Source organism: Mobula hypostoma, chromosome 5 (genome assembly GCF_963921235.1).
Source record: "Mobula hypostoma chromosome 5, sMobHyp1.1, whole genome shotgun sequence".
Taxonomy (NCBI): domain Eukaryota; kingdom Metazoa; phylum Chordata; class Chondrichthyes; order Myliobatiformes; family Myliobatidae; genus Mobula; species Mobula hypostoma.
Genome location: NC_086101.1, coordinates 26,550,318 through 26,564,247, shown reverse-complemented (window position 1 = coordinate 26,564,247; position 13,930 = coordinate 26,550,318). Strand labels below are relative to the sequence as shown.

The 13,930-nt window shown below is 44.8% G+C and overlaps 1 protein-coding gene across 2 annotated transcripts in view; it reads left to right on the top strand.

Annotated features, from left to right (window-relative positions):
- The window catches only part of LOC134346160 (hepatic and glial cell adhesion molecule-like), a 74,703-nt gene that overhangs the window by 34,726 nt on the left and 26,047 nt on the right, over positions 1 to 13,930 (top strand). Inside the window, exons 3-4 of one of the 2 annotated variants that reach the window (XM_063047471.1) lie at positions 207 to 461; positions 9,654 to 9,770. In XM_063047471.1, the coding sequence (XP_062903541.1) occupies positions 207 to 461; positions 9,654 to 9,770 (372 nt within the window). The remainder of the gene's footprint in view (positions 1 to 206; positions 462 to 9,653; positions 9,771 to 13,930) is intronic. The other variant, XM_063047473.1, reaches the window with a different exon arrangement.

Sequence of the window (13,930 nt, the reverse complement as noted above, 5' to 3'; positions counted from 1 at the left end):
AAGAGCAGTCATGTGTGAAATGGAAGGGATACAGCGTTGATGGTGGAGGAACGGAAGTCCCTTTCTTTGAAAAAGGAGGACATCTCAGTTCTAGAATGAAAAGCCTCATCCTGAGTGCAGATGCAGTGGAGATGGAGTACTGGAGAGAAGGGGATGGTGTTTTATATGAAATATAGTAGTTTATTAATCAGTATTTTTCCCTTTAGCTAAGCTGTCGAAAGCTTTGATAAGCTACAGTGCCCCTGGTTACACCATCCAACTCACCTGTGAGGTTGACGGAAAACCTCAGAAGTATGAATGGCTGAGAAATGGAAGGGAAATGTCCCAGCGTCACTGGTTAATTAATGAAAACAGAAGCCTCATCATCTTGACTGACTTGGCCGGTGAATGTGGAACGTACACTTGTGTTGCCTCCAATCCTGTCAGCTCTGTGCAGGCAAATTACACTTTAAATCCCCCAGGTAAGCTTCATTTATAGACAATATGGTAAAAGTTTATGTCGTGGACTTTGGAATGTGGTTTAGGGCAATTCAATTAGTTTTACAACATGAGCAACACACACACACACACACACACACACAGTGCTGGAACAACTCAGGAGTGCAGACTATATGAAGGAAATGAACTGGAAAGGAAGGAGGCTGAATCCAGAATATAAGGATAGGGGGAGGGGGAGGACGACGAGCTGGCAGGAAATATGAGAAGAGGGATGAAAGGGAATGATGTGAGAAGCAAGGAGCTGAGAGGCAGTAGCAGTAAAGGGCTGAAGGAGGAGGAATCTGACAGGATAGGAGACCATGAAACAAAGGGAAGGAGGTGGGAACCAGAGAGGTGACGGACATGTCATAAGGTCAGTGTTGGAGAAGAAGTGAGGTGAGGGGCCACTGGAATAAGGGAAAACAAAGGGCAGCAGTGGAGGTTGATGGGAAACAGTGTGTGGTTATGGGAAATTAGAGAAATTGATGATCATTCCATCATGTTTTGTGTATGTTGCTCTAGATTTCTAGCATCTGTAGAATATATTGCGTCTTGGTCTTACAATATTGCAGTTTCTGAATTTCATATCCAAACTTTTCTCTTGGCACCCCACCGTCACCAACTGTCATATGGATTTGTTTAGTATCCTTTCTGTCATAAGAATGCTGAAGCAGAGCTTCCTTGGTCTTCAGCTATCAGGCTCAAGCGACTTACAAACCGGGCAGGTTTGACAGTAAGTGTAGGATATTAAGCTTCTTGGATATGACAGCACTGCACCTGGCGGGAATGTATAATCAGACTGAGTGTGGAATTTACTTTACGGGGATTGCAAATGGGGAGACTGGCTGATTTTTTGTTTTTATCCTGATCATTGGGCATCGTCTCACCCAATCCCTGTCACAGAACAGTTCAGGTTCCACCAATTTCTCCTGATTACCCTTCACCTTTCTCTAAGTGATAGCTAATTGGCAATCCTCTTACCCAGCCAGAAGGAGTCACCCTTCCTCACTCTGACAAAACCCTCTGTTAGTCTTTTGTGTTGAACTTACTTTACAGTGATTGGAAATTGGGAGACTGATTGATTTTCACTTTCTTTTATCATGTGGTCTGTGGAACAATGATCACATCCTGATTGGCTCTGTGTGTCAGAACAAATAATTCACTGCCAGTATTGGATGGGATAAGAGACTACTTGGGTAAACGGGGGTTTAGACTCTCTGTGGAGAATGTGCAGAGAAAATAAAGCTCAGGCCTACAGTATAACACACCTGTACAAAAATAACATGTAGTATAAACACACTGTTGATCAGTCAGTACCCACTCTGTGTACCACGTATGACTAATTTCATTGATTTGTTCCCAATCCTGACTATTTCTTCCTCCCTACCAAAAATATTTAGACAGCGGCTCAGATGGAACAATTACCTGATATTTTCGGGTTTTGATACCTACAGTACATTTTCCTGTGCTTGTGCACACACAATGGATCACCAAGAGCAGGAGAAGGTGATTCTAATCAAATATGTTCGACCATTCTTAGATTCAGTCCTTGAAGAAGAATTCTCCTTTCCTCGATAAATGATGACAGCAGTTGTTTTGTATATCATCGTTTAAATCACAAGAGGCCTCTTTTTCTTTCTCGGAAAATTTTTATCTCATTGATTTAAATCTTATAGTATCAGCATCCCTTGTAAGTAGATTAAGTACTGGTTTAACTTCACGAGAATGTACTGAAGTATCACCCAATGAAAACATGCCCTCAGCAACTTTCCATCGATTGACAATTTGCTCACAGTCCCTAATATAGGCTCTCGGCAGGTGAGGCACTGACAGTTCTATTTGATAGTTCCCCGAGAATCAATGTAATGTCTCTCTGTTATTGCCCACAGTGAACTTTTCCCTTGGTGTCAGCTCTGCCTCATGTGGCAGCATTCTCTCCTCTGAATTCCAGATTGTGGGTTCAGATCTCATTCTAATATCTTAATCAGAATCAGATCCAGGTTTAATATCACTGGCATATGTCATGAAATATGTTGTTGTGAAGCAGCAGTACATTAGAATACATAATAAAAAATACAACCAGTAATTATATAATTAAATAAGTGCAAAAGCGAGCAAAATAGACAAAAATAATGATTTAGTGTACCTAGTTTTATTGTCCATTCAAAAATTCTATGGTTGTTGTCAAAAAGCTGTTACTAAAACATTGCATATATGCCTTCAGGCTCCTGTACGACCTCCTTGATGGTCGCAATGAGAAGAAAACGTGTCCTGGGTTATGGGGGTTCTTATTGCTGGATACCACATTTTGAGATTTGCCATCTGAAGATATCCACGATGCTGGGGATGCAAGTTCCAATGATGGAGCTATGGCTCGTGTGTAACTTTTTGCAGTTGTCTATGATCCTGTGAGGTGCCCCCTCCATACCAGACGGTGGTGCAATTAGTTGGAGTGCTCCCCACAGTACATCTGTAGAAATCTGTGTGTCTTTGGTGACATAATAAGTGTCTTCAAACTCCTAATGAAATATAGCCACTGTTGTGCCCTCTTTGTAATTGTGTCAATGTGTTGGGCCCAGTATAGATCTTCAGAAATGTTGCACCCAGGAACTTGAAACTGCTCACCCTTTCCACTGTTGATCCCTTGATGAGGACTGATGAGTGTACCCTCGACTTCCCCTCCCTGAAGTCCACAATCAGTTCTTTGGAATTACTGACATTGAATGCTGGGTTGTTGTGGCAATACCACTCAACTAGCTGATCTATCTTGCTCCTTGTCACCACCTGAAATTCTGCCAACGATAGTTATGTCATCGGCAAATTTAAAGATGGCGTTTGACCTGTGCTTCACCACACAGTTATGGGTGTAGAGAGACTAGACCATTGTTTCTAATCTATTCTGACTGTCATCCCTCGTTGAGGAAGTCAAGGATCCAGTTGCAAAGGGAGGTACAGAGGGCCACGTTTGGAGCTTGTTGGTTGGTACTGAGGGCATGATGGTGTTAAACACAGAGTTGTAATTTATAAACAGAAGCCTTACATAGGTATTACTGTTGTCCAGGTGATTCATGGCTGAGTGGAGTGCCAGTGAGATTGCATCCACTGTAGATGGATGTTGGTGATAGGCAAACTGCAGTGGTACAGCTCCTTGCTTAGGCAGGAGTTGATTCTCACCATGACCAACCTCACCAAGTACTTCATCACAGTTCAGCAACACACACAAAAAACGCTGGTGAACGCAACAAGCCAGGCAGCATCTATAGGAAGAGGTACAGTCGACGTTTCGGGTGGGACCCTTTATTAGGACTAACTGAAAGAAGAGATAGTAAGAGATTTGAAGGGGGAAGGGGAGGGGGAGATCCAAAAGGAGAAGACGGGAGGGGAGGGGTGGATCTAAGCGCTGGAAAGTTGATTGGCAAAAGGGATACAGAGCTGGAGAAGGGAGAGGATCATGGGACAGGAAGCCTGGGGAGAAAGAGATGCGGGGAGTGGAGCCTGGAGGGTGGAGAGCAGGCAAGAAGTTATAGTGAGAGGGTCAGAGGGAGCAAAAAGAGAGAGAGGAAAAAAAGGGGGGAAATACAAAATATATTAACAAAATAAATAAGGGATGGGGTGTGAAGGGGAGGAGGGGCATTAATGGAAGTTAGAGAATTCAATATTCATGCCATCAGGTTGGAGGCTACCCAGACGGAATATAAGGTGTGGTTCCTCCAACCTGAGTATGGCATCATCTTAACAGTAGAGGAGACCGTGAATAGACATATCAGAATGGGAATGGGACATGAAATTCAAATGTGTGGCCACTGGGAGATCTTGCTTTCTCTGGCGGACAAAGCATAGGTATTCAGCGAAACGGTCCCCCAGCCTGCATCGGATCTCGCCAATATATAGAAGGCCACACCGGATGCAGTATATCACCCCAGCTGACTCACAGGTGAAGTGTTGCCTCACCTGGAAGGACTGTCTGGGGCCCTGAATGGTGGTAAGGGAGGAAGTGTAAGGGCATGTGCAGCACTTGTTCTGCTTACAAGGATAAGTGCTGGGAGGGAGATCGGTGGGAAGGGATGGGGGGGGGACAAATGGACAGGGGAGTCGTGTAGAGAGCGATCCCTGTGGAAAGTAGAAAGAAGGGGGGAGGGAAAGATGTGCTTGGTTGGGATCCCATTGGAGGTGGTGAAAGTTACAGAGAATTATATGTTGGACCTGGAGGCTGGTGGGGTGGTGGGTTAGGACAAGGGGAACCCTATTCCTAATGGGGTGGTGGGAGGATGCGGTGAGAGCTGATGTGCGTGAAATGGGAGAAATGCGTTTGAGAACAGAGTTGATGGTGGAGGAAGGGAAGCCTCTTTCTTTAAAAAAGGAAGACATCGCCTTCGTCCTGAAATGAAAAGCCTCATCCTGAGAGCAGATGAGGCAGAGACGGAGGAATTGCGAGAAGGGGATGGCATTCCCACATATGTTTGTGACACTTCTCACGCTCTGAATCTTTTCAATGATTTTAAGTTCCCTGGCCCCCAGCGCTTTATTTTCATCATGGATGTTCAGTCCCTATGTACCTCCATCCACCACCAGGAAGGTCGCAAAGCTCTTCACTTCTTTTTGGATTCCAGACCTAACCAGTTCCCCTCTACCACCACTCTGCTCCGTCAAGCCGAATTAGTCCTTACTCTTAACAATTTCTCCTTTGGTTCCTCCCACTTCCTCCAAACTAAAGGTGTAGCCATGGGCACCCGTATGGGTCCCAGCTATGCCCGCCTTTTTGTTGGCTTTGCGGAACAATCCATATTCCAAGCCTTTACTGGTATCTGTCCCCCTGTTTTCCTTTGCTACATCAATGACTGCATTGGCGCTGCTTTCTGCACACATGGTGAGCTCATTGACTTCATTAACTTTGCCTCCAACTTTCACCCTGCCCTCAAGTTTACCTGGTCCATTTCCGACACCTCCCTCCCCTTTCTTGATCTTTTTGTCTTTATCTCTGGAGACAGCTTATCTACTGATGTCTACTATAAGCCTACGGACTCTCACAGCTATCTGGACTATTCCTCTTCTCACCCTGTCTCTTGCAAAAATGCCATCCCCTTCTCGCAATTTCTCCGTCTCCACCACATCTGCTCTCAGGATGAGGCTTTTCATTTCAGGACGAAGGCGATGTCTTCCTTTTTTAAAGAAAGAGGCTTCCCTTCCTCCAATATCAACTCTGCTCTCAAGCGCATCTCCCCCATTTCACGCACATCTGCTCTCACTCCATCCTCCCGCCACCCCACTAGGAATAGGGTTCCCCTTGTCCTAACCCACCACCCCACCAAGCCTCCGGGTCCAACATATAATTCAACGTAACTTCCGCCACCTCCAACGGGATCCCACCACCAAGCACATCTTTCCCTTCCCCCCCACGTCTGCTTTCCGCAGGGATCGCTCCCTACGCGTCTCCCACCCCTCCTCCATCCCTTCCCACCGATCTCCCTCCCGGCACTTATCCTTGTAAGTGGAACAAGTGCTACACATACCCTTACACTTCCTCCCTCACCACCATTCAGGGCCCCAGATAGTCCTTCCAGGTGAGGCGACACTTCACCCGTGAGTCAGCTGGGGTGATGTACTGTGTCCGGTGCTCCCAGTGCAGCCTTCTATATATTGGCGAGACCCGACGCAGACTGAGAGACCGTTTCGCTGAACACCTACTGTCTGTCCGCCAGAGAAAGCGGGATCTCCCAGTGACCACACATTTTAATTCCACGTCCCATTCCCATTCTGATATGTCTATTCACGGCCTCTACTGTAAAGATGAAGCCATGCTCAGGTTGCAGGAACAACACCTTATATTCTGTCTGGGTAGCCTCCAACCTGATGGAATGAATATTGACTTCTCTAACTTCCGTTAATGCCCCTCCTCCCCTTCACACCACATCCCTTATATATTTATTTAATATATATATATATATATATATATATATTTCCCCCTTTTCCCTCTGTCCCTCTCACTATACCTCCTTGCCTGCTCTCCACCCTCCGGGCTCCCCTCCCCACTTCTCTTTCTCCCCAGGCTTCCCGTCCCATCATCCTCTCCCTTCTCCAGCTCTGTGTCCCTTTTGCCAATCAACTTTCCAGCTCTTAGATCCACCCCTCCCCTCCCGTCTTCTTCTACCATTTCGGATCTCCCCCTCCTCCTCCCACTTTCAAATGTCTTTCTATCTCTTCTTTCAGTTAGTTCTGATGAAGGGTCTCGGCCCGAAACATCGACTGTACCTCTTCCTGTAGATGCTGCCTGACCTGCTGCATTCACCAGCATTTTTTGTGTGTGTTGCTTGAAATTGCTGCATCTGCAGCTTTTGTTGTGTCTACGTCCTCAGAGTAGATATGAGTACCTCTGGGCATTGGTTGTTGAGACAGCTCACCCAGACTTTTTGGGCGCCAGTGTAATGGTCGCCCTTTTGAAGCAGCTGGGAATCTCCAACAGCAGCGGTGAGAGATTGACGATGTTCTTCAATAATCCCACCAGCTGGTTGGCACAGGTTTTTAGTGGCCTACCAGGTACGTCAGAGCCTGAAGTTCTGCAAAGGCTTGTCCTCATGAAGGATGTTCTGATGTTGGCCTCTGAGACAAATTATAGGGTAACCAGGTGGTGTTGGGATTCACACAGGTCTAGTTTTATTCTCTCTTTCAAAGTGTTCATGAAAGGTGTTTAGCTCATCTGGAGTGAAGCATCAGAGACATTCATAAGACCATAAGATATAGGAGCAGAATTAGGCCATTTGTCCCATGAGTCTGCTCCCCAATTCAATCATGGCTGAACTTATTTTCCCCTCGTCAGCCCCATTCACCAGCCTTCTCCCTGTAACAATCAAGAACCTTTCAAACTCTGCCTTAAGTACACTCAACGACCAGACCTCCACAGCTACATGTGGTATTAAATTCCACAAATTCACCACTTTCTGACTCAAGAAATTTCTCCACATCTCTGTTTTAAATGGATGCCCCTCTATCCTGAGGTTGTGCCATCTTGTCCTAGACTTCCTCACCATGGGAAACATCCTTTCCACATCTACTCTGTCTAGGCCTTTCAACATTTGAAATGTTTCAATGGAATCCAGCCTCATCCTTCTGAATTCCAGTGAGTACAGACCTAGACCCAATAAACATTCCTCATATGATAACTTTTTCATTTGCAGAATCATCCACGTGAGCCTCCTCTGAACCCCTCCCCCTCAATGCCAGTACATCTCTTCCCACATCTTTTCTTAGATGAGGAATCCAAAACTGTTCACAATATCCAAGGCAAGGCCTCACCAGTGCTCCACAAAGCCTCAGCATCACACCCTGTTCCCGCACTCTAGACCTCTTGAAATGGATGCTAACATTGCATTTGCTTTCCTCTTCACCGACTCTATCTGCAAGTTAACTTTTAGGGTTTCTGCATATGGACTCTCAAGTCCCATTGCATCTCAGAATTTTGGATTTTCTTGCCATTGAGAAAATAGTCTGCACATTTATTTCTTCTACCAAAATGCACGACCACGTATTTTCCAACATTGCACTTCACTTACCACTTTCTGGCCCATTCTTCTAATCTGTCTAAGTCCTTCTGCAGCCTACCTGTTTCCTCAACACTATCTGCCCCTCCACCAATCTTTGTATCATCTGCAAACTTGGCAGCAAAGTCATCTACAAATCATCAAAATCATTGATGCACAGCATAAAAAAAAGTGGTCCCAACACTGACCCCGGTGGAAAACCACTAGTCACTGGCAGCCAATCACAAAAGGCATGATGTTAGGTTTTTCCCCATTGGCCTACAAATACTGCAAGGTAAGCATGTAATCCCAAAAGTGCTTTCTGGGTCATGGCCCTGGTTGTGGTACTTCTTTCAGTAGAGAAGGAGAGGATCAAAGTAAGCTGCAGAGAGTTGTAAAGTTGGCCAGTTCCACCATGTGCACTAACCTCTGTAGTATCCAGGACATCTTCAAGGAGTGATGCCTCAAAAAGATAGTGTCCATCATGAAGTAACCCTATCACCCAGGCCATTCCTTGTTTTCATTGCTTCCATCAGGAAGGAGGTACAGAAGCCTGAAGGCACATATATATACATACTGCAATTCAGTTTTTTATCCTATTATTACGTATTGCATTGTACTGCTATTGCAAAGTCAAAAAATTTCACGATGCAGGCTGGTGATATTAAACCTGATTCTGATTGAGTTCACTCTTGTGTTCCAGAATATTTATCTCTCAACCAGTATTAACAAATCAGATTTTCTGTTTCAGCAGATTAAATCTTCCTCTTACAAATTGCAACAGTGAAATCACATAAGGCATCACATTCTCTAAGAATACACTGGATAGATCAAGGTTTTGGTTTATAACTACACATAAATTTACAAAGGTCTGTGATGAGTTGAATAACCAACTAAATTAATGCAGGCATCGTTGAATAGACCACATTCACCATGCATTCTTGGAGGCATGATAACTCAGTTGCAGTAACGCGGTAGACAAGAACCTTCAATCATTATGGACTTGAAGCAACATCAACCCTAATTTAATCTCAATTTCCTGACAGATGAGTCTACCAAATAGCCTGTATTGAAATATGGGAGTACTAATGGTCATTTTCTCTAATGCCTTTTTAACTTGTGTGATTAGATATGCTTGGACTCTTTTCACTGGCAAAAAAGTGGCTATTAGGTGGGTGATCTTGATAGAATTTAAGAAGAAATCAGGAGGAACATAGGAAAGATGGATTGTCGCAGTCTTTTTCCCAAGGTATGGGAGTCTAAAACTAGAGATCATAGATTTAAGGTGAGAAGGGAAAGACTTGGCGGGAGCTGAGAGAAAGGTGTTTCACACTTGAGGGGGTGGGTAGATGGATCAAGCTGTCAGATAAAGCAGTAGATGCAATTACAAAATGTAAAGTACATTCAGAGAGATATGCATATAGAAAAGGTTATGAGCAGGGGTTCCAAATCTTTTTACACCATGGACTAATAGAATTTGGCAAGGGTTCTGTTGACCCCAGGTTGGGAATCCCTGGTTCAGATGGATATGGGCGAAATGCAGGTACTGGGACCATCTCAGAAAGATACTTTGGTTGACATGGACAAGTTGGGTCAAAGCACCTGTTTTTGTTGTTTATAACTCTCTGACTCTGTTCTATTATGTGAATATTTCAATAACAGGTATTTCTGGTGAAGACTCTATAATTATTATTGCGTCAATCACAGGACTGGTATTATCTCTGCTATCTCATAGTGGATTCTTGCTTCGGTCATGGTTGAAGAAGAAATCAAACCAAGGTACTGTACGTGTCAAATGTTGAATAGGTTGGGAGGCTTCAATATCCATCACCGAGTTTTGCTGGGTATCGCTTCAATAAATCAACCAGCTAGCCAGAATGATATCGCTGTCAGAATGGGTCTGAGGCATGGGATGGAAAAACTGACCTGGCTTTGTCCTTCCTAATCTGCCTGTACTGGATGTTTCTGCCGACAATAGTATTAGCGGAAGTGAGTGCCACACAGGCCTTGTGAAGGCAAGTCTTTGCACCTTGTATCATGGTGTGTTTCTCTGCAAACATGATGAATAGGATTGACTTGCAGTAGAACAGATTTGGCAGCTTTAAAACTAGGCATCTGTGAAATATGGTGGATCATTTTCATTGGCAGAAATGCATATGTGTACAGCATGGTGTTCGTAGCCTTTCTGGAGTGCAGATCATCAATACTATAGGTGAGAGGTTGTGGGTCTCATAGCCTTTTCTGTACCCAGTGCAGTTATCTCCTTCTTGATCTCATGTGAAGTGGATCAAATTGATTGGAGGATAGCCTCTGAATGTCAGGGATCTCACAATGAGACTGAGATGTATCTTTATCTTCTGGCTTGCACTTTCTCACTTTTAAGAACGTATCATTCTTCTCCCGGCATGCCATTCCATACGGTTGTGACACTGACATCTACCCAACCTTGTAGAAAGTTGGACAGAAGACAAAAAAGCAGGACAACTTCAATCCAACTAATTGATGCCTAATCAGTCCATTTAGAATCAACAGCAAAGTGATTGAATCTGTCATTAAAAGTGCTATTAAATACCTTTTCACCAATAACTTATTGACTGATGCTCATTTAAGGGTGATTAGGGATGGGCAATTAATTGTCAGCTGTACTGAGATACAATAAGCAAATACATTCAAAATATTTCACCTCAGAAACAGGAGCAAATCTGCAGATGCTAGAAATCCAAGCAACACACACGAAATGCTGGAGGAACTCAGCAGGCCAGGCAGCATCTATGGGAAAGAGTACAGTTGATGATTGGGCTGAGTCTCTTCATCAGGACTGGAGGAGAAAAGATGAGAAGTCAGAGTAAGAAGGTGGGGGGTGTGGAGGAAGGAACACAAGTGATCGGTGAAACCAGGAGTGGGGGGAGAGGTGAAGCAGAGAGTTAGGATTGGTGAAAGAGATAAAGGGGTGGAGAAGGGGGAATCTGATAGGAAAGAACAGAAGCCATGGAAGAAAGGGAAGGAAGAGGAGCACCAGGGGGAGGTGATGGGTAGGTAAGGAGATGCATGAGAGAGGGAATGGGAATGGTAAGGGTGGGGAGGCATTACTGGAAATTTGAGAAATCAATGTTCATGCCAGTAGGTTGGAGGCTACCCAGAAGGAACATTGAGGTGTTGCTCCTCCAACCTGAGTGTGGCCTCATCACGGCAGTAGAGAAGACCATGGACTGACATCTCAGAATGGGAAGTAGAATTTAAATGATTAGCCACTGGGAGATCCCGCTTTTTCTGGCGGATGGAGCATAGGTGCTCGGTGAAGTGGGCTCCCAATCTACATTGGGTCTCACCAATTTACAGGAGGCAACACTAGGAGAACTGGATACAGTCGATGACCCCAACAGACTCACAGATGAAATGTCACCTCACCTGAAAGGACTGTTGGGGGCTCTCAATGGTAGTGAGGGAGCAGGGGTAGGGGCAGGTATAGCACTTGTTCAGCTTGTAAGGTAAGTGCCAGCAAGGAGATCAATGGGGAGGGGTGAATTCTCATAGCTATCTGGAATATACTTCTTCCCAACCTGTTAGATGTACAATTGCCATCCCCTTCTCTCAATTCGTCCACCCTTACTGCATCTGCTCTCAGGATGAGGCTTTTCAATTCAATTCAGTTTACTTCAATTCATTTCAATTCTAATTGTCATTTAACTATATATGAATACAGCAAAATGAGGCAGCGTTACTAGGAGTCAAGGTGCAAAGACACATTAACTATAGTCACACACAGTAAGCACAGACAAAATATCAATCACGTAATACGAGTCCTGACACCCACCACCTCTCCTCCCACCCCACCCCCATGACACGATGCTCAGTTCCTGCACACACGTCAACAAACCCATATGCAATATCAGTAAAAATACAACAATGTAGAATATGCATCTGTATATATACAGTTCATTCCAGAACTAAGGAGATGTCCTCCTTCACAGAAAGGGGCTTCCTTTCCTCCACCATCAATGCTGCTCTTACCCACATCTCTTCCATTTCCCACACGTCTGCCCTCACCCCATCTCCTGCCACCCCTCCAGGGATAGGGTTTTCTTCTCCTTACCTACCACCCCACCAGTTTCTGTATCCAGCACATAACTCTCCGTAACTTCTGCCATTTCCAACGGGATGATGCTCAACATCAACCAAACAACACTAGAGTGGCTGGCTGTCTGGAGTGACAAGCTATGATGATGATCACCAAACACATTTTTCCCTTCCACCTACTTCTGCTACCACAGGGATCGCTACCTATGCGACTTCCTGTCCATTCGTCCCTCCCCACTAATCTCCGTTCTGGGTCTTATCCTTGCAATCGGAACAAGTGCCACACCTGCCCCCTACACCTCCTCCCTCACTACCATTCAGGGCACCAAGCAGTCCTTCCAGGTGAGGCAACACTTCACCTGTGAGTCTCTTGGGGGCATTAACTCTGTCCAGTGCTCCCAGTATGGCTTCCTGTATATTGGTGAGACACGACGTAGATTGGGAGACTGCTCCATCCAGTAGAAAAAACGGGGTCTCCCAGGGGCCACCTATCTTAATTCTACAGCCCATTCCCATTCCAACATGTCAGTCCATGGCCTCTGTTGTAGCGTGGATGAAATTACCGGAGAGACAAAGTCACTGGTAGATACAAAGCAGCTTCTTTATTCGACACAACAAGGTACAGCAGGCATCTTAACGGACGGAGACGCTTTCCGCAGAAAGGTCTGTAAGCTCAATGTGGGCTCGATATTTATATGCTAAACACAAAGGCAATCGCCACTTAAAAAGTTATAGACAATGCTTCCTATTGAAGCTACATACAAAATCTCACACCATCCTTTCCTCCCGACGCCAATATGTCAGGGTTGGTATCCACAGCCTTTAGTTCAATCCATAATACATTTATTTGGCATTTCTGTGCTAACATAGAAGACAATTAATAGTTATAAAGTATAGCTAATACTGTCTTTGAAACTACAGCATCAGGTCAAACTACGGTGCCAGAAGCATCTGGTATCCACACCTTTCAGGAAGCCCATTGTCAGACTTCCCACCTCTCCTGGAAGTTCTGGGAGTCTCCCACATATTAAGGGTGGCTCCCTGATGCCCGCAAATGATATACAATATCACGGAAATCAATTTTTTTGAGAGAGAGAGAGAGTGAGCAAGAAAGAGAGAGAGAGCACGCCATTGCAGAGTGTTCCAAAAAATATAAAACGTACGTCACCCCAGACTACACTAATGTGTACCCCTGCCTAATAGGGGTCAAAATAATGACAGTGTTGCTCGCTGCGCTGTTTGCAACAGTGACTTTTCTATTGCCCAAGGTGGGTTAAGACTGTAAAAGACATGTTGAGGTGAGTTTAACAGGTGTCATTCAGGTGTCGTTTATTAGCATAGCTAACGTTATTTAAACTAGCTGGCCAGCTGCTAAGGAGCTACTCTATTGCAGACATCCCACCTGTCCCAGAAGTGCTACCTCCCTGAAATGAGTTTTTGCAGGGTGGGATGTCTGCATTGTGGTGGACTCAATCCACAGTCCTTTGTCAAACAGTTAAAATAGAAGTCTGGTGGCCAAAGTCATTTAAGTGTAAACAAATTATCTACCCAAAAAAAATCCACTCTAACAGCCTCCTCTACTGTCGTGATGAGGCCACACTCAGGTTGGAGGAGCAACACCTTATATTCCTTCTGGGTAGCCTCCAACCTGATAGATAGATAGATATACTTTATTGATCCCAAGGGAAATTGGGTTTCGTTACAGCCACACCAACCAAGAATAGAGCATAAATATAGCAATACAAAAACCACAAACAATCAAACAACAAAATGCAAACTATGCCAGATGGAAATAAGTCCAGGACCAGCCTATTGGCTCAGGGTGTCTGACCCTCCACGGGAGGAGCTGCAAAGTTCAATGG